Source organism: Cottoperca gobio, chromosome 22, assembly GCF_900634415.1.
Source record: "Cottoperca gobio chromosome 22, fCotGob3.1, whole genome shotgun sequence".
Classification (NCBI taxonomy): Eukaryota; Metazoa; Chordata; class Actinopteri; order Perciformes; family Bovichtidae; genus Cottoperca; species Cottoperca gobio.
Window position 1 is genome coordinate 12,661,606 of NC_041376.1, and position 20,948 is coordinate 12,682,553.

Below are 20,948 nucleotides of genomic sequence, written 5' to 3' on the forward strand. Positions count from 1 at the left end.
CTGCCAACCAATACCAAGGTCAACCATCGAAAGTAAACTGGACAGTCATTGTGTTTTTCATTTTTACACATTTGTATATGTTGTGAAGTCAGTTACACATGTCGGCATATTTTCAGTAAGTAAAGAGTAATATTCCTAACTTGTGGTTGTCCTCTCACCCTTTATTCACTTTTTACAGCTGCAATTGACCTATGCTCTCCCCCCTGCTATAACACAGAGAGAGAACAAAAAGCAAACACACACCCTATGAAGTGCATGTGCACACACACACAAATGCATGCATAGACTCTCTCTCACACACACACACACACACACACACAGACACACACACACACACACACACACACACACACACACACACACACACACACACACACACACACAGGCATATCTCATTACCATCCTCCTGATAGTGCAGCCAGTGGGTGTTGCAAAAGGAGGAGGGAAGGAGAGCAAGACAGTGAGCTTTAGAGAGAGAGAGAGAGAGAGAGAGAGAGAGAGAGAGAGAGAGAGAGAGAGAGAGAGAGAGAGAGAGAGAGGACAGGCAGAGAACAGCGTTATAGAGAGGAGCACGAACAAGATAACAGGAGATACGCGTGGGAACAGCAGCCCACTTGATAGAGACAGAGCAGGGTTCGCAAAACGAACATCTCCGAGCCCGTGGGTCTGTCTTTCTGTGTGTGTGTGTGTGTGTGTGGGTGTAATCTCAGTGTGTTTCCACGGTTCTCCTGAGGCCGTGGCAGCCATGGCGTCAGAGCCTAGCACCCAGTCCAGGGTGATGTTCCAGGCAACAGACAAAACAGAGGAGCCGGCGCACCGCAAGCTGGGCAAGCTGACAGTCAAATACAACCGCAAGGACCTGCAGAGGAGGCTGGACATCGAGGAGTGGATCGACGGGCAGCTGCACCTGCTGTTTGACTGCGAGGTAGGGCAGGGCTGGCTCACACAGACACACACACTCAGACAGCACACTGTGTTGGGTGGCTGAGGACGAGGTGAGGGACGGGAGCAAGGGAGGCAGTGAGCTGCTCATAAGTGCCTGTGGTGGGCTATCCGTCCGTTATGAGAGATTACAGCGACATAAAAGAGGAGTGGGAGACGAGTAGCTTTGCTTCATGGCTGCAGTTTTTGGCACACAAGCCCTCATGTGTCATCAACCTGACTGCAGTATCAGCTGTGCAGTGTTCTACCATAGCGATCAGATTATTTGTGTCTGAATGTCTGATTCAAGTTGGAAGTAGGAAGTAATTACAAGCAGGTTGGTAACCTGACAATGCAACACCTTTAAACATATGGTTGCCATATGACTACATTTACGTCTAATTACGTTTAAATTGGTTTAACACAGTGTAATTAGTACATAAGGAGCAAAGGAACAGAGTCAAAGCACCGAGACAATATCCCTGTAACTCTGTGATAAAGTAATAAAAGTAATAATAAACTACAAATGTTGTAGTTCTCATGTCCTGCTGTTATGGTGGCATCCAGGACATTATGTCATCATTTAAGTGTCTTGTCTTTCAGTTGCTGCAGACACATTCTCGAGAACACAGTCACTCAATAGCTATGCATGATAGAAACTACTTGCCCCTATGATGACAGTGAGTAGACATTAGAGAAACTTGCTGTATAAATAAACATGCATTTTTGTTCTCAAAACTATTCAAGATATACAATTTATATAATTTCACAGTGCATGTGTCATGTCAAAACAAGAGCTGTAATGTGGAAATGCGTGCTTGTTATTTCCATAGTGTGTCTAGTTAATGGCCTCATTGCATAGATGGTAAAGTTTAATGTGTGCAAGGATTTATGTCGAGACATCAGCCAGCTCCCACACGCAGCAACACAACCTCCATAACTCCGCTCCTGTACGCTGGGATACAATCCCATTATGTCAGAGGCTCCATATTGATTCGCTTGGCGTTCTCCGAGGGGGAACCATGGCAACAGATGTCTCGGCGCCCACATGAGGCAGCATGGCACGGTGGAATTAGGGGAGTCTGTTCTGGAGCATGAGCTTCCCAATGACGATGCAGATCGGATGACAACACCGCCTCCGTTTCAATGCGGAGCCGGCAGACACAAACTGTTTCTCATTTAATACTTGAACCACACAGAGACCCTTTCGGCTGCAGACGGCCTGCAGCCACCTCTCTGTCTGGCATCCCCTTACGCTGCCAGGGAGCCCTTTGCATATGGCACTATCCTAATGCTGCAGAACGTGAGCAAGCATCCACATCCATCTGACTGGCTGGCTGACATGGACGTTTACCGCAAATCTAGTTGAAGACAACTAGCTAAGTAGATTATTAGGGTTAAGCCTGCTTGGGGTAATTTTAACACACTTTAGTGGCAGCTGAGTGCTGGGATTTTTAAATATAGTGCTACCATATTCCTCATCCCGATACTTTATTCCATTTACATCCCAAGCCTTCCTCCCTGTTGTAATATATGATAAGATGCTTGTAAAGCTAGCTGAGGGCGGAATAAATTACATAAGTGGAAACCAGGACATGTGAAAACAGATCTGAAGTCTTTCTCTGCGCACTCTTTTAGATCTTTGATGTCCCAGAAACGGACTTTTATAATTTCACGTTTGCAGTACTTGGCCTGAAGCTGAATGATCGGATCTCGGTACGGTTGATGCGATAAGAAAAGATAGCGATAATAGTAGAAATGCCTCTTATTCAATGATGATAGTGCTGACGTCATGAATAATAATAATAATAATAATAGTCTACGTTCTTACTATATGAAAATGAATGCTTTACATTGGGATAGACTGGATATTTGCATTAGTCACTTGTATGGAATTAGCCGTGGCTCGTCCATGTGCACTGGCCAGTGTAATGAATTTTGCATGGGCTCAGGGGAAGGTTACTCTGTTGGTTCTCAGAGTCTTCCGCGTGGAAGCATTTACCATCAGTCCCCTGTGTCACCACCTGAATTATTTAGCCTCATCTCTAATTCATACAAGTGCTGCCTCAGGCTGAAGTGGCCACCTTCATTGAAAAGTTCACACCTTTTGATAAATGATAAACTAAAAGAAAAGGTATGAAAAGCAGCTCTCGGACAGACTGTTGAATGTTGAGCAATGTTTACACACTGTGTGTGTGTGTGTGTGTGTGTGTGTGTGTGTGTGTGTGTGTGTGTGTGTGTGTGTGTGTGTGTGTGTGTGTGTGTGTGTGTATAGTCACCCAGATCAGTATTTCCTCTTCTGATACTAAGCTATGAGGAAGACTGCAGGACAGTCATAGAACGTCCACTGACACAAAGGTTAACTTAAAAAGACATCATGTATCGCAGACTCAGAGTAAACACATTATGTTTTCATAAGTTTTCATTCTTATTCAGAAATTGTCCCGCTCTTATATAATTGGGCAACAGGATTTTGGCTCTTTAAACTCAGTTTTTTTGTTGTTTTTTTAAAACTGTGTCATGACTGGCTTAATAAATATTTTGATCCGTGTGCAGTGCGTGCCTCCGGCAGGAAATGGGAACCGTCTGATAAGCTAAACACACACTGGCATCTTCTCCAAACAGCTAGATTTCCTGGGCATGGCTTCCTTTACATTATCATAGCAAACACTTGTGTGTGTGTGTGTGTGTGTGTGTGTGTGTGTGTGTGTGTGTGTGTGTGTGTGTGATGCTTTGTTGTAGGATTTTCCAGCATCATAGGTTAGTGAATACCATTACCTAAAGATTTACATGTAATGAACATGTAGAAAACCACAGAAAACATTTAAAGGAATATTCACCTATATTGGTGAATGCCCTTATTAGCTCTCTGCTTGAGAGTTAAATGTGAAATTGGCAAATCTTACATCAATATATTCAATATGAAGATACATCTGGTTAGCTTAGATTAGCATAAAGACTGGAAACAGGGGGAAATAGTGAGTATGGCTTCATATGTAGTGTAGATTAGTCCCCAAATATCAAAATTATTCTCTAACCAGTAACGTAGCCTAAGATACTGATAGCTGCCTCATAACAGCCACAATATTGAAGAGGAGTTAAACAAACACAGCAAAATTCATGGTAAATGTCTTTGAGGTGTCTCGTTTCAAAAGTTGTTAAATTGGCCTACGTGTGGGGGCTGGGCTACAGGAAAGTTATAATATATATATATATAATATAATAATATAATGAGTACTTTCAAGTGGCGCATTCAGTAAACTTCCTGATAATCTGGCTTTATAATTTAAAATATGATATGTATTAAGTGGGAATTGTGGCCTGCTGGAGGGGATGGAGTAAAGGTCAATGGGTCACCACAATCGCTACAGGTCATCGTCAATATTATGATAAGCTGCTCAATAGATTCTGTACTGGACTTTGCACTCTACAGTTTGTCCTGTGGTGGATACTAATTGTTCTGATCTTCCATGAAATCTAATAGAAATTCTGGTTTTCAATGTACCTTGCAAAGATCAAGGGCGCGTGTGTGGGTTCGGAAGCGGAGCTCCGCCCCTCACGAAGCAGAACAGAGGAGAGAATGTAAATATGCAAAGCAACTGAAACGTGCACATAAATGACATAAGCGTTTAGTTTATTTAATAAAAGAGCACCTGTTCAATGTGAAAAGTGAGTTGTGAATATATATTAAAAAAAAAACGTCTTGAATTTCAGGGGGGGGGGGGTCCTACACACTTATTTCACAATATAGAAACAATAGGTCTTATATGCTTTGGCCTAAATATAAATAAAACAATCATTAAAAAAAAGAAATCTGTCAAAGCGAAGCCGTTTTAGCTATTTGCGCATGGTGGGAAATAATAGAGTGTGACACATCAAAGGCTCTCTGCTAGTGTGAAGGAGAATAGCTTCTTACATGGACTAAATAAATGTTCACAGAGTGATAACAGTGATACTATGTGTTATAGAGGGGATTTTTCCCAGATATGAACTCAGGTGTGCCTTGAGATTTTGGCTTGGTCTTTGGTGTGCCTTGGCCACAAAAAGTTTGGGAACCCCTGCCCTAGATGACGGGTCAGGGGGCCATGTCATTAGGAACTGTTCACTGGGGCCCATGAATATCGATACTCAATTTCATGACAGTCTTGCTGTTAGTTCAGCAAGTGAAAGTGTTGCATTAATGATGATGAAACCTTCCTGGTTCTGAATTATAAATTCTAGTGGAGGTCATCTTATCTCTGCAAAATCCAACCGCTTATCCAGAATGCATCTGTATTGCTCGTCTAAAACTGCAATCCTCCTACAACCACTTTGATATTCATGAATTCCAAAATTAGTGCCAACATTCATTTTAGCTCCAGCCCGTTGCTTTTAAACTTCAAAAAGTGCTGCTGCGACATTTCTGCCCAGAGGCCTCATAAAAATGCTATTTTCCTCTGACAATGAAGGTAACTCTCGACAAGATGAAAATTGCAACTGCGTACATTATGAAATAGTGAAAAGATACTGGAAGGGTCATCCTATTTCTTCAATGTTCCTCTCATTGATATTTAATAGTGCTCTGTATGGTCCGACAGAGGGGGGATAAATACTGGCTATATACTGGATTTATTTTTATTAAACCTTGTTCAGTGCAAATAAGTACTTTTAAGATCAGCCAAAGCCAACATGTAGGCCTATTTCAGAAAATGTGGTTATGTTCAAAATTCATAGTTGGATGCCAAAATGGTAAAGACAGAATATACGTAATTCATCTGCAGAAACAATATAAAAACTTACTCACATTCATTAGATGGGCTGCTCTAGCATCATGTTAGCTCAGGACTACTTGCAGAGTTTAATATATGTATGATTTTCTTTTTATATATTATTTATTATATTTTTTGTATTTATTTATATTCATTTAAATTTCTATGTATTATTAAAAAATGTCTTTGTCTTGTGTATTCTTGTATATTGACATAGTTATGTATCGTTTATGTTTCTTGAAAATCGAATACAAAAGTTTTTAAAAAAAGTATTTGGCCTAAAGGCCCTGTCACATATCCGTATGACAGAAACGTACGCCGGCGCATACGAATATTTGTCAGAGTCCAAATACGTCCAACTTTTCATCGGGTCGGAAAAGTGAACATATACAGATACACATGTCTAACCTATTGATATAGTATCACTTACTAATACAAAATGTATCAGACAAATACCCAACGAATGCTGTGTTACGCTGGGGTGCGTTGTTGAACGCTGATGTTTTGAGCATGTTCAAAATGACCGGACGTACCCGACGTGTGCTTCATAAGATATGCAGACGTTACGTTACGTTAGACATACGTGAATACGGAATACGTAGGTGAATATTTACCTACGTGAATATAGTACTTGAATACCTACGTGAATATAGTAAGTGAATATTTACCTACGTAAATACAGTACGTGAATACTTACCTACGTAAATACAGTACGTGAATACTTACCTACGTAAATACAGTACGTGAATATTTACCTACGTAAATATAGTACGTGAATACCTACGTGACTACGTTAGAGGTACGTTAGATATAGGCTACGTCGGCTGACGGTGAATCCCTACAGCCAGTTTATTGATAACGAGTGGATACCCTATTCCTACCCTATGTTAAGATGATGCCTGACGACGGAGTAACTTATTAAACGTGTTTCTACAGTACAGCTAGCGTTCAGCATGTTAGTCGTTCTCCAGAATCAGCATGACGTGAACCAGATGGCACTTTTCAAGCTCCGTTGGCCAGGCGCTCGATACGTTTTAAATAGGTAAGTGATACGCTATCAATATGTTTGACATACGTATAATAATTTGTTATGTATTCGTTATGTATACGTCAGCTACAACACCGCTGTGGGAAAGTTGGACGTATTTGGACTCTGACACATTTTGAGCTACTTCTCATATACGCCGGCATGTTTCTGCCAGTACAGAACTGTGTGACAGGGCCGTATGTCTGGCGTGTTCAGCGTATTGTCTGCGTCCTTCAAACGATCACAACATACCCTTAATTTATATCAACCTATTGCCGATATTTCGTATGCGCCGGCATACGTTTCTGTGTGACAGGGCCTTTACCAATTGAAGCACAAAACACAAACCAAAGAGCTCAACGCAACCATCCACAGCCTAACACAGTAGAGCTGTTAAAGCAAACCCTAAACAGCACAGAAATGTACAGCGTAAACTTAAAAACCAAGCGTTGCCCTGCATGTGTCCTGCACACATCAGCAGAATCACGCAGGGTCCAAACCGGCAGCATGTATCAATTAGAGAGGGGCACAGGGGATACTGAGGGTGGGCCCATCTATTCCGCCACTCAGCACTTCCACATTGATTAGCTCTCTCCTCATCCAGAGCCTAGTCCTCACCAGCCATGAAAACTCCCCAACCGGAAAATATTCCTCTTAAAAATAGGCCCCACTTGTCAAGAATGAGTGTCCACCTGCTGACTCTGGATATCAGTATTCTTGCAGTGAGCACTCTTCATTTCCTCTTAAAATGTACTTAAAAGGTGTGGATCAAATCCTGTCCCATGAATTGATTACTTTGCTTTTTATATCTGAAGACTTTTTATACAGTGCTTGTGGGAGGTTGGCATTAATCTTTCGATGTGCTGCCAACAATAGTTTAGTTAAGACTAACATTTTTAGAAAAAGGCGTTTATATGGATTTAGTAAGACCTTTATATATTACAGTTAATGCTGCCCTTCAGCTTGTATCTTAACTCACAAATGTGGGACAACCTAGCTGAGAGATATATATATTCTTTCGAGAACATTTAGGCTGAGCTAAATGCTAGCCGAGTAAACCATCCATGAAATCTGATGGTGTCATGTGGCAAGTATGGCCCCCTTGAGCCTTTTTGACTTCATGCTTCAGTGCTTGTCGGTGTCTCTTGTGTGTGCGGCACATCATCAATCATATCATTTGTGAGGAGAAAATATTAAGGACAGAAAACAGGGTTTATTCTAATTACTACAATACAGCAAACACCATTAACTCGGATGATCACCTAGCGATAAGAGTACGGTGCCAACCCTTTCAAATGTGACAATGCAACACCTTGTACAGTACTGTGCTGCGATGTAATCCTTGCCCTGTCGCATCAAATCTTACACTTCCTTTTCCTTCTGAATGACTGCTCAGTGGTGTGGAAAGTCCTATCACTGTTAGTGAAAGGATGGCCAGAAGCAACATTATACAGCGTCTGCAAGAGCTTTTGTAGCGTGCAGAAATACAAGTGCGTGCAGTATAGTAATAGAGGAATATTGCAGTTAACGTTTGTTTCTCTTTGCTTTTAAAGGAGGAAGAGATTCCCGAGTTAGAGATTGACATAGACGAGCTCCTGGAGCTGACAGGCGAGGGGCAGAGAAGCCGTCTGCAGGTAAGATACTGCAAATTAACTTAAAAACAATAACATGTTTAGCTATTATTTGCATTGCACTCTAGTTGTTTATATATTCACGAATGTGTTGCTTCCTGGAACTTATACCCTTCTTTAAACAAAGGAAAAACCCAGAATTTGAACCTTCCAACATCTTGACACCTGGGAACATACCTGACTATTTGAAATGTGGACCCAGCATTTGACCCTTGCTGGAATCCAATGTTGCAATGTTTGCACTTAAAAAGCAATGTTCATTGTTGTTAGTGAGCCCGTTTGTGTTTTTTTTGGTAGGAGCTCTTGCAGGAATGCGGAAAGCCAAAAGAGGTGAGAAAATGTATATGCAACGACAAGATTTCAACATTTGACAGAGGAAAAGATATTCCTTGATTACTGTTGTTGTGTGTGGTCTATAAAAATATTTTCTCCATCTTTCCCTTAGGAATTTATCAAGGGGCTGCTCTACAGGATAAAGGGTCTACGCAAAATGTCAGGTCCCTTGAAGAAATAATTATAGGTCAAATAAAGAATTGAGCCAATTTGGAGCCTCTTATCTTCCCATCTCCCACGCGTCAACTGTAACATGTCAGTGGGACTCTCCTCCGCCCTCCCTTCCTGGGTCAGCATCAGTCTTAACACCAGAGCAGTCAGGTTTTGAATGGAATTTTTTATTATCATTTCACTTTAATTTATGGACTGCTAACATTTTGTCTCCAGTAAACATAACAATAATCCACATGTGATAAAAGTTGTACGGACAATTGTTTTTGTGTAAGACTGTACATTTTCGGTTGCCTATTTATGTACATAAATATTTTTGTTCCAATAACAGTGTTGTATGTCGAAATAAAATTGAACATTTTCAAGACATGGCTGTTGATGAATCATCAAAAGGGTTACATCTGACCAACAGTATCAGGTATTATTCATTTCAAGCATTCAAATAAATATGGACATGTCGATTAAATTTATACTACCAATAAAACTATCCAGTTACCACAATTGCTGTTTATTACTGCTATTAAACACTTATTTGCCTTTAGAATGATTATTTCCTACTGTCCTGAGACGACTGTAAGACTTTACTGCAGCGCGGCTGGCAGCGTGTCATTCAAAGAATACGAGCTTCTGTTTTCATGCACAAATCTTTCAACAGAGTGAGCGAAACAAAGGAGATGTTGATGTCAAGTCTAGGAGTAAACACAGAAAAATCAGCAGCGGGGAAAGGTCCATTAAGTATGCATCCATTATCCTCATCCATTTCCTGTCTGTGGTGTGTGTGTATGACATGGCCAGACAAGGCAAACACAGTAACGGCCTCCATGCAAACCTTAATGGAACAGGCCCCCCAGAGGGAAAGAGTAATTATGGTTTCTCCTCAGTTAGCTTGACAATAATGCACACTGATGAAACTGCACTCTGGTCTTCTCTCTGTCATACGCAGAGGGTCTTTCGGCTGATTTGCTCGGTCCCCCCCCTCCATAACTTCCACTCTTGCTTCTCTGACACAGAGGCCATCCACACTGTAAGACTACACTTCTGAGAAGACCTGCTAGTCTGCAACATTTTTGTCAAGTGATAATATTATGACTGAAATACATTTTTTTAAAGGCTTCAGTGTTATAAAATAAAACTAAAAAGATGTGACATGCTGTAGCGCCCAACTCTTTTGCATCCTTTATAATGGAATTACACACAAGGACAAGGAAGGCAACACCCATGTCACACTTGCAGCCAAACATAGATTACAAGAGTGACTGCAGTGGATGCCAAAAGAAAACAAAGCCCTCAGTAATCCTTTTATACCGGCTCCTCTGTACTCCTTCAGCCCAGAGCTGACAGTTACTGGGATTGTACATCATTCCGGATGAGCTCGTGATGTGGCTGCTTTCTGTATGTTTTCTTTAAATAATCAAATGGTGACAAGTGCAAAGTGTGCCTAAGTTGAGCCTTTGGGAAGTAGGACAATTAGACATAAGAAAACACTTTCAAGCTTCATTCGGTTGGACAGCTTGAACCTTTTTTTATGTGGAGAAACTGTTTTGCTAAAATACCATTACAGAAAAAATAGGAGCTCTGTTTTTCATATTATCCATACCGTATGATATTAAAGTGTTATGCCTATTTCTAGGCCTTGCTTTGCCATAAATGTTACACATTGTTTTTTGTATTTGTTTATTTAGATCCCTGTTAGTAATTACAGAAAGAAGATGCTGCTCTTTCTGTGCAAAGACGCATGTTTACAGCCACCATGGACAGATTGGATAAGATAAGATGGTGAAAATAAAGGGTTCCCAGCTTGTTTTAGATAATAGGTAGTGTTTAAATCTTCTGAGTTTTATAAACAATAATAGGTCACTTAAGTCTAAAGCACAAGTCTAACAGTGATGACTGACCAGAGCCTGATGAGGCAAACATCTACAGCGCAGTCTCACTATCATGTCTTCCTCTTCTTCTTTGGCCCAGTGTAGTTAGTGGTGCGATGCTCCTTCCTGTCATATTTATCATGGCCTTCCCTGGGGAGATAATGGAAAGTGGATTGATAATTCACCACGATAAATACTTTATATTCAAGCTGCTTAACAGTATGGCAACAGCCTGGCTACAATCTATCTGGGTCATGGTATGCATTCCAAATCACAGCCATCTTTCTTCAGAGCAAACATTTCCATGCAAAGCTCTACTATGAGGCAAACAACAGAATTATTATATCACTTATTATAATGAATGTTTGTTAAGCTACCTGAAGCAGCGGTTGCAGTATAGGTCTCCATCACAGGTGTGACAGCGAATACTGGCGTCATGGTTACAGATGCAGCACCATGGAAGCTCCTCGTCATCACTGTCTGATAGGGGATGTGCAACAGCAGCCGGGGAAACCCTACTCTTGGGTGCTGGAGCCTGCGTCTTTAAAAAAAGAAACATCCGATCAACAAGGGATTAAATGAAGAGTTCATTTTCAAAAACAAATAAATGATTCTTAAAATGAATAAACTTAGTAACTAGTTTGATTGATATTCCTGTGAGTGAACAATTAAGTAAAAAAAGATTAAAGACATTAAAGACTTGAGATATCAAAACAACCCGACACCAGTTTGATCGACATCCGCTGGATTGCACAAAAAAACCCAACACAATTTAGAAAAATATATAAAAACTAAGATACAGGTTTTTGCAAATGACCCCTTTAAACCTGTTATTCTCTCTAACAGCTTGAAAAGTGTTATGAATTGTATTTTGGTTGTTGTTTAGTACCGGTTTCTTAGCAGTTTTTTTCTTTTCTGTGTTCTTTGGTCCACTGTGTTCTAAAGGTATGTTGTAGCCACTGGCCTCATCCAATGCAGCCTCTTCAGAGAGCTGAAACAAACATCAGAAATAGATCAATTTCAAAACATGTCCTCCAATTGTCTTTATAAATGATTAAAAAGGCAAAATAGCAGCCCCTTGTGGCAACCTTAAACGGGTCCAGATTAGTTCACAATCATCTTTAAGGATGTGATATGCACTCAGAAGTAACACGTTTATCATGTAAATGTAGTATAATATACATTACAATGAACTGTATTGTGTCTTAAGTCCCAGACCTGTTTTAAAACTCTCTTCACAGCTTCTTCCTCAGTCTCCTCCTCACTGTCAGGATGCTGAAAGTCCTCCATAGTAACTAGAGATGAATACAATAATGACATTTGCACTTCTGTCATCGGCACAATGTTTACACTTAGAGCTTGTTGTATGTTCTGACATTCTGGTCTGAAAGTAAGGATAACCAATAAGGTAAAGAAAGTGGTACACAGAGATTTTTGTCTGTGACGTACCTTTGTCTGGGTCCTGCCCCTTCAGCTGCGCCATCCTCTTGGCCATGTGGAGGATCTGATCCTGGGAATGGCGCTCCTTCCTCAGCTCCTCCATGGCCTCCTCCAGGACACGGTCCTTCTCGGTCTCCAGCTGCTTGTCTCCCTCCTGGTTCTCCTCCAAATTCTCATCCAATGTCCCCCCCTCCCCCTTGTTGAGATCATTCATACGGCCATCTACACCTGCAAAGACATTAATAGGTTTGAGCGTATTTGTAGCTGAAGTCAGTTTTTGGTGTCAGAATGCAGTTGTGATATAATTATTATGACTGCGCAAGACTGTGATAAAACTGCATCATCAGATCTTAATTAAATGTGGGAGAAATCAATGACAAGAATAATTACTGCATTCCGGATTTGTTTGCTGGTCGTCTATGGCAACTTCTTCTGTCATCTGAGTAATCAGATCATTGGCTTGTTCAGTCTGAGTCCTGTTATCTGGAGGTTTGTGCAGCTGTACAGATGAGCACACAAGTTAATTTACTGGTAAGCAATTAAAGCTAACGTTTTAGCATGCGGGTCCTTCTAAATAGCCTTAAATACTTAAAGCTGTCCAGACTGTAAGTGCCAAGATGTTAGAAACAAGTGGGAAGATGTTTAGCTCACAGGTGGAGGAGCTTGAGATTGTGGAGTCTGACCACGTAGAACTCCCAGGCGGTTCTCCATCTCTCCTGTAGAAGGCACTGGCCGGCTGGGAGCTTTCAGAGCAGCAAGGCGAGACTCAAGCTCTTTCTCAGAGGCGATGGATTCTGAAGAAGAGGTAAAAAGCTTACAATGGCTTTTGCCAAAGAGAAAATATATGATTACTATAATTTGTCAGATTACATCAAAATGGTAGCTACTAAACATCTAATTTTATTACTTGGTGCAGTGTCCTCCTTCAGCTTTTGGAGTCTATCAGCAATAGCCTGATCTTCTTTATTCAGGCCTTTGGTTGGTAGATGACCTGCTTTGTTGTTTCTTATTCCTCCTTGGGCAAGAGGCTGTGTTGACTGTCCTTGCTGTTTGGCCTCAAGTGCAGCAACCCGTCTATTGAAGAAACATGAACTTTAGATATAATGAAACTGCCGTGTTGATAAAGAGCCATCTTTTCAAATTTGACCATATAGGCTACTGACTTTTTGTAATTTTCAGGAGGAGACCATTTTCCAGCATTGTTTGGAGATTCTCCACTTAAAAAGAAAGAAATGGAGAGGAGCAATGAGCAACTATGCTTATTAATACTAATTAATAATCACGTTTATACTTTTGCATGGTTTGACCTTTACCTTGTCAGATTACCATGGCACTGTTTGCAGACCTTCTGCTGGGTGTTGCCACAGCGAGGCACCACAGCACTGAAAGTCAAACAGCCAGAGCAGAAGGCGCGGCCACAGCTCTTACAGCCCAGCTGTGAGGATAGTACATCATAAATTACACAGTTGACTTTCCTTAAAACGTTCAATGCGTATAGCTTTGTGATTCATATTAGCTAGCAAGGTCTTACCTCCTTCTTGAAGAGGCTGAACTTTGATGCACAACAATAACAACGGTTGTCCATGATCACACGTGTAGAGAGTCATGAGACAGGCAATTATAGGTTGACTGATATTGCTCTAGCGGGTAAATATGTAAAGTAAACTCACTCTGTTAACAATGATTTCGCAGCTAGCTACCCATTTTCAACCTTTCAACGTTGCTGTAATCAAAACAGGAACCATTCCGGAAGATATGATGTGACGTCAAACCTCGTTTTCCTGCTTCTGATTCCTCCAATCAGCTTTCTCCAAATAGTCTCGCGGTCCTTGTTCAAAACACAGAACCGACTGCTGAGCTGCGTTCCTGTAACAACGGTATATCTGTAATAATCTGGAAAAGAGACAAAGGAGGCATATAAACGGTATGGGAACACGGAATTGTGTTGTTTTGTTTTTGTATGTGACTGGTATATTTTGCTAATATTGCGAACAGCAACGACCGAGCTAAAGCTAATGTTAGCTAGCTAGCTAGCGTATTAGCCCCCACGTCAGTTAGTGGAACTCTGGAAGCATCAGTTGTCCTTTTAAGATTCACAGAAGTAAAGGCTTTATTGTCATGTGCACAAAAGGTACAGGGTAGTTGTTGGCATTGCAAATCTAAGGTCAATGCAACACACACTATACTTAATACATAAAGAAGAACATACTGCAAGAGACAATGGTGCAAGTACAATGCAGGAATAAGTAAAATGCATGCATATAAACTAGAACAAGATACAACCGAATGTAACATTTAAAATACTGTCCAAGTGAGAAAGCTGACGTGTAGGCTGAACCCTAAGCTTATTACAACTACCCTTTTATTTTTTATGTTTCCCCTCAGATTTATACACTGAAAAGGAAAAAATTACCTATACCTAGAAAATACCTGTGTAGTATATATACACAAAAGTCCATAACTACAATTAGTATACACACTAGTGCTCATACGTCATTTCTTTAAAATTGTTAATCATCCTATAGTAAATTAATAATTGTATTACACATTTTTATTTCCTTTTCAAAGCTATTCCACAAATTGACTCTGTATACAATGTCACTTGTGATTTGTAATTGTTTTATAGCTATTAACTGTTAACTCATGTCAAATCATATTCATAACGTAATTTGATGATGTAGGCCTGTGTCGTTATGACATTATTAACATTACATCTGCCATGATATAATTCCCATGCCAGCCTGAAAACTCTCCATTTGAATAAATATGCTACTTTATAAGCCTTTAAATCTATTGGAAGGCTACAGTCTAGGGATATAAAGTCTAAAATAATTTAGGATTGTGACTAACAATCATGTATTTTTCAATTAAGCCATAAATTATCTTCTAGATATTGATTCGTTTTTGTCAGAAAACAAATCAAGTCAAAATCATCTTTTGTCTGACACAACAGTCCAAAACCTATAAATATCCAGTTTTAAATTATATAAAACAGGAAAGCTGCAAATATTCACATTGGATAAGGTGGAGCCATATAGTGTTTGTCATGTTTCTTTGATAAATGGCTAAAAGGATTAATCTATTATTAAAGTTGGAGGTCAAAGGAAATAAGCCTTCTACGCAAATCATATTCAATGAAAAGATCACCAGTCTACACCAGAACTAGTGTAAGATGAAATAAATAAGAGCTCTTTATAAATATATTGTGTGTTTCTCGGTCTGTAGGCATCCGGTTGTTTTAATTCCACAATGGCAGAAGGAGGAGATGTGGAATGGGAGCTGAGCAAAGAAAACATCCAGCCACTGCGGCGGGGCAGAGCCATATCAGCCTTACATCACGCACTCAGTCAACAACAGGATGGACTCAGCTCTGCCATCAACCAGCAGAGGCAGTAAGGATGCATTTTAAAACATTGGAATACTTTTCCCCTGCAGTTTTCACATGATGATGGAGGTTCTGTGGCTTTTTCTTCCTCCAGGGCCTTTGAGTCTGAACTGCGCATGTATGACGGAGATGATCCACTTGATGTTTGGGATCGGTAAGTAAAATATGTAAGCAGCAAAGTGTATTTCCAAGTGCTGGACTTAAATCTGAGAGGGTTTAATTTCTAATCCACACATGGTTCTGTATTTTACAGGTATATTAAGTGGACAGAGCAAACCTTCCCTCAGGGAGGGAAGGAGAGCAACCTCGCCACAATTTTGGAACAAGTCGTGACCAGATTTACAGAGGGAAATAAATATTATGACGATCCTCGCTATGTTGAGCTCTGGATCAAATTTGTATGTGTAATATTTTAACCTATTGACTATTGTGCTACTTTGACAAACTAATGCAGCTATAATAACTTTCGCCATCCATGTGTATTGTGTGTCATTAGGCAGAAAACTGCCCAGAGCCCTTGGACATTTACAGGTACATGCAGGCTCAGGGAATAGGAGTGACACAGACGTCCCTCTACATCGCTTGGTCTGAAGAATATGAGAATCAGGGCAACTGTCGCAAAGCTGACCTGGTTTACCAGGAAGGATTCAAGAAGTGTGCGGAGCCGCATGATAAACTCCTGCAGTTTCACAAGTACGGACTTATCCTATCAGGTCTGATATAAAGTTTGGAAAATATTGGCATAATAACTATTTCCTGTATTGTTGTTTGCAGGGCTTTGCAGGCTCGTGTGTCCCGGCAGGTCATGATGAACGTGGAGGAGGACGACAGTGATGATGAGCCCAAAGAACCTCAGAGAGTTTCTCTAGCTGACCTCAAATCCAGAGGGAAGAAAAAGGCCATCGCCCCCATCAACAGAGTCGGGTCTGCAATCAGAAGTAAGCATGTGAATATACACAAAAAAGAAATGTGTTGTGAAATTTTAAGCTGTTACTACCAAAACCTAAATATCAACATTTTCACTAAACAGTTGTTTAATTGTGATGTTTGATGGGTTTGTGATTTGTGAACAGGTATTCCTGGAGGCATTCAGTCACACGGCGCCTCTGTCCTCGGCAATGCTTCAAACAGTAAGTTGGTGGTCTTTGATGAGAACAAGACTCGTGCTGGCCCTTCAGAGCCTAAGTTGGAGTCTTGGGCGGCCCCTCCCACTTCCAAAGCAAAGGAGAACGAGCAGAAGCCTGGAATATGGTGTGACGTCAAGGTATGAGACAAGCAGGGCTTGTGTTAGTCCATTTTAATGTGAGGAGTGTAAACAAGTGAGGTCAATTTACTGTGTATGTACCACAGATGCCCCAGAAGTCCAAATTCGGGCATACGGTTATGGCCCCACCGCCTCCCAAACCCACCTTCCAACCCTTTGTTGAGGAGTCAGACCAGCCTCCAACAATGTGAGTAACTACAAGAATCTAACTTTTATCTGCAGTTTGGATTTGTTGCTATAACTTGCTGAATGTTACATCACACTTGGTTGCTAGATACTGAACAAATTAATCAACAATTTTGATAATTAGGTAAAATTAGTTACAATCTCTCAATGTTCTGATTTGCTGCTTTTCTGTTTCATATTATTATAGGTTAATAAATCTATATCACATTATGAGTTGTGGTGATTTGACAGTTATCATTAGCTTTTTTAATACTTCTAAGGTCTTTTAATAACCTTGTCTGGTTATGTTAGGAAGATTTCTTTGAATTGATTTAGCACCTTCCTTCTACCCCTCAGGACTCCTTGTAAGATTAACCCGGCAGTAAACTCAGTTTTATCAGCACGTAAGCCCTGCAGAGAGGAAACTCCTTTAAAGAGACTACAGGAGCACCACCAGCAACAGAAGGAAGCAGAATCAGGAAAACTACATGAGCAGAGCATGTACTGTAAAGAGCTGCTGCTCAGCGGCGCCACTGAATTCTGCTTTGAGGAACTGCGTGCTGAACGCTACTTCAAAAAGGTGACGCAGGAGGTCAAAGGTGAAAAGGATCCAGCTAATGCCACTCCAAACTGATGCATCTGAGAAGACTTTTTTCAAATGGATTTTTACCTTCGTATAGTCAAAAATGGATCTGCAAATATCATGTAGTTACTGCTATGTATTGTCTGTTATCCTATTGTAAATATATATTTTTTAGAGATCCAGTTACAGTTAAGTGGTAAAGCTTTTTAGAAACGCTTTGAACTGAAGACCCAGTATTTCAGTTGTGTTGGATTCGTTTTAATACATTTAATGTCATTGTTCTTAAGAACAGTCTTTTCTTTTATATGTGCTACCTTTGTCGATCTGTCTTTGTTCAGTATTTCTTGGGCAGATGTTTTAGTACAATTCCAACACTTGTCGAAAGAGGCCTTCAGTGAGGTGATTCAACTGAGTTTAATGTCTCAGTCTGAGGGAAATGTCCCTGCCAGGCCATGTGTCATTGGTATTCAATAAACTAGTGAAATGTTTGTTTTGTTTTGTTTTTAGACCGAGAGGAGATTTAGTAAATGCACTGTCAGCAGGGGGCATGCGAGGGAAAGCATGAAGTGTATTCTCGGTAGCAGTATTTGAAATACTAATGGGGCGCAAGAACAATATAGTGCTGACTGTAATCTGCTGCTGCAGTTTAAATAGTCAACACCGGTGGGCCTGAGTAAGAACAAACAATCTGCATTTAAATAGTCGTAAATGTCATCCTGATTGCTACTTATTCTAATGAAGTGGCTTAATTTAACTTTCTCACTGCGGGGTATTCTTTTGCTGTTTCTTCTTGGAAAAACTCCCAACACCAGGCATGACACTTTTTATGAGCATATCCTCCATTAGGCTGGCCAAATGTTAATCATTGTCCAAGAGAGGTTATCCAGAAGCCCGCTGACTAAAGTGGTGGGAGTAAACCTACTCTAAATCTACTGTGATGATGGGATGTACTTCACACACAGGCAGCTCGCAGGGCAGACTTAGACGAATGGCTGGAAGATAGGTGGTTGGCTCATTAGCAAGTGAAATCCACCCATTGCACTTGTGGGCAGAGCGGGCCTCGGTTATTCCCAAGAGGTCACTACACTGATGTACTGTGGCACAGAGTGTTTCTGCTTTTACATGCACATGGAGCACTGGAGGAGCAGACTTTAATCTCATTTTGGAAATATGACACTGCCAGCCAAGATCCTCTCAACTGGTGAGTTCCCAAACTGTCTACTTAAAATTTTGGCTTAGCACTGAGAGCAGCTGAAATTGAGTGATAAATGATAGGCAACACGATGCAGTCCCATCATAATAACACAGCATAACCACATCATAATGCATTCTCTATGGCTCGCTATTTGGCAGGATTTATTAAAAGCTCATCCCATGAAAAGCAAGCAGCCAGTGACTCTGATAGCGTCTCAGACAGAAAATCCATAGCTCTCCCTTACTGCAGTGGACAGATGGTACAAGCAGGCTACCTTTCCTTAATGCGCTTTGGATTGGCCCTCAGAGAAGAGCTTTTGTCCAGAATTGTTACTGTGATGGACAAGAACACTCTATAGGCCATGTTTTTACAGTCAGAGCTCTTAACCTATTTTTACGTTTCAACTCTGCATGCACCAGTTCACAGAAAGTCTGCCTAAGCTTCTACAGTATCTCACTTAGGAGTCAGTAGACAGTTTTGTATCAAGGTGAACTGCACTTGGCCAGCCAGGCATGGATAGGGAAGAGCCTGCAAAAGTGCAGCAGCAAATCACAAGACCAATTTTATGGAAGTCCATTAAAGCGAGAAAGAAAAAGAAAAAAGATGAAGTTAGTCACGATAAAAATAACTTCACTCTTAGTAGCTCATAATCTTTGACTTACATAGTGTTGACCTACTATATCATAATTATTGTCTTACTATCTAGAATTTTGGTTTAGTAAGTCATGATTGTGACTATATCTTTATAAGTGTGACTTACAGTACCTTGAATGACTACTACTGTAGTTGCTTCACTCTTACAGAATTAAAAGGGATTTATAGGTCATCTGGAAATGTCAATGGATTATGGCAAGAAATTACATTTGCTTTAGCTGTATAGGCTGAACCCTGATAACCCCTCCTGTAATCCATACAGATTCATCCAAAACAATAGAATGAATTGAAATGCAAACAATTAAGGCAGTATCACTTATACGGCCCCTGGGCTTTAATTTGAATGACACCGTGGTTTAAGACTGCTCTTGTCACTGTAAGCCCTTTTTTACATCACAAGCTGTTTTCCACTATTTATCCAAATAGGGGGTAAGTGTTTTCAGGAGATCCTTTAGCAAGGCTGTGAAGTCTGACAGTGAAGATACATTTGAATAAACCCCCTTTTAGTTTGAATCTAACAAAAATCTTAGTTACCATTATAATGTCTCCCCCTAGAGACATGCTTAAAAAAGAATGATCAAATAACCCAAAACAACACATATACCTCACATGTCAAATAAAATAGTTGTAGAAAATAAAGCAAAATGAAGAAATTCTGGAATAAATACATATAACCTGACCTCTTGTTATCATTTGCATATTTGCAATAATGCTCTTTAAAATAAAATGTTACCTGTTTAACAATTGAAAAAGCACAAAAGTAGAACTTTCTTTTGTCTTCAAATCAAAAATTAATTTCTTAGCCAATGGCACAACTGAATTTAGGTCAAGAAGGACGAGAAACATGCTCTTCTTTTTAGCCAAATGTACCGGCTGTATAACGATCAAAGTCATTTATTACTATGCATTTGTTGTATTTGTCGAAAGAAACTAGTCAGGTTCTGTAAACTATCATGAAAGCAGATAGGAGTGTTTCATTAATTGACCCATCCAGTTTTCCCTTCATTGCTGGCCAAGCAGAGATATGAGGTACACAAATGGCTCAGCAGATAGTGTGAGCAAACAGGACTGTTTTCAGATAAACCACCATTTTCTTGCCTATAAAGACATCCATTACAACACCGTTTTATTGCAGTTTGCAGCTGTGAACTTAAAAGAAATCAGGAAAATAAGTCATGCCAATAAATATCTGTGACTATAAATGCTGACGAACAAGAGTGAAAGGATGGGAGAGGTCGTGTCTGCTATATCCCCAACAGGCAAATGTGTCATTGTTATGCAGATTGGTTCAGTGGAGCCTTTTTTTTTTACTTTATTTGATGTGTAAGGAGGAACATCATCATTTAAGCTTGTTATATTGCCTCTGGATGCGTCTCATCATATCAAAATGCCATGTACAACATGCATGCCCCAATTCTGGCTCAGTCTGCAAGCAAATTTCTGCACGACTTGACCCTAATACATTTTCCTGCTTTGTGTCTGGTCTTCGCTGCTGTATAAATTATTCAGGAAATGATTGTGGCTGAAAAAAGAGGGGAATGCTTCCGTCAAATAATGAGGATGCCA

The 20,948-nt window shown here is 40.3% G+C and overlaps 3 protein-coding genes across 3 annotated transcripts; 2 read left to right on the forward strand and 1 right to left on the reverse strand.

The window, feature by feature from the left end:
* Window positions 1-500: 500 nt before the first annotated feature.
* On the forward strand, window positions 501-9,200 carry ppp1r14d (protein phosphatase 1 regulatory inhibitor subunit 14D). Its single transcript, XM_029460619.1, has 4 exons — window positions 501-925; window positions 8,250-8,330; window positions 8,625-8,657; window positions 8,773-9,200. The coding sequence occupies exons 1-4, from the start codon at window positions 746-748 to the stop codon at window positions 8,839-8,841; spliced, it is 363 nt and encodes a 120-aa protein (XP_029316479.1). The 5' UTR covers window positions 501-745; the 3' UTR covers window positions 8,842-9,200.
* Window positions 9,002-13,926, reverse strand: zfyve19 (zinc finger, FYVE domain containing 19). Its single transcript, XM_029460616.1, has 11 exons — window positions 13,668-13,926; window positions 13,450-13,571; window positions 13,300-13,353; window positions 13,044-13,210; window positions 12,788-12,930; window positions 12,527-12,635; window positions 12,146-12,364; window positions 11,915-11,991; window positions 11,586-11,687; window positions 11,074-11,237; window positions 9,002-10,846 (listed from the first exon to the last, which is right to left on the reverse strand). The coding sequence occupies exons 1-11, from the start codon at window positions 13,719-13,721 to the stop codon at window positions 10,768-10,770; spliced, it is 1,290 nt and encodes a 429-aa protein (XP_029316476.1). The 5' UTR covers window positions 13,722-13,926; the 3' UTR covers window positions 9,002-10,767.
* Window positions 13,918-18,021, forward strand: bub1bb (BUB1 mitotic checkpoint serine/threonine kinase Bb). Its single transcript, XM_029460618.1, has 9 exons — window positions 13,918-14,060; window positions 15,362-15,528; window positions 15,616-15,675; window positions 15,775-15,919; window positions 16,018-16,214; window positions 16,296-16,459; window positions 16,595-16,785; window positions 16,872-16,972; window positions 17,308-18,021. Exons 2-9 carry the CDS (start codon window positions 15,386-15,388, stop codon window positions 17,582-17,584), a joined length of 1,278 nt encoding a protein of 425 aa, XP_029316478.1. The 5' UTR covers window positions 13,918-14,060; window positions 15,362-15,385; the 3' UTR covers window positions 17,585-18,021.
* The last annotated feature ends 2,927 nt before the right edge of the window (window positions 18,022-20,948 follow it).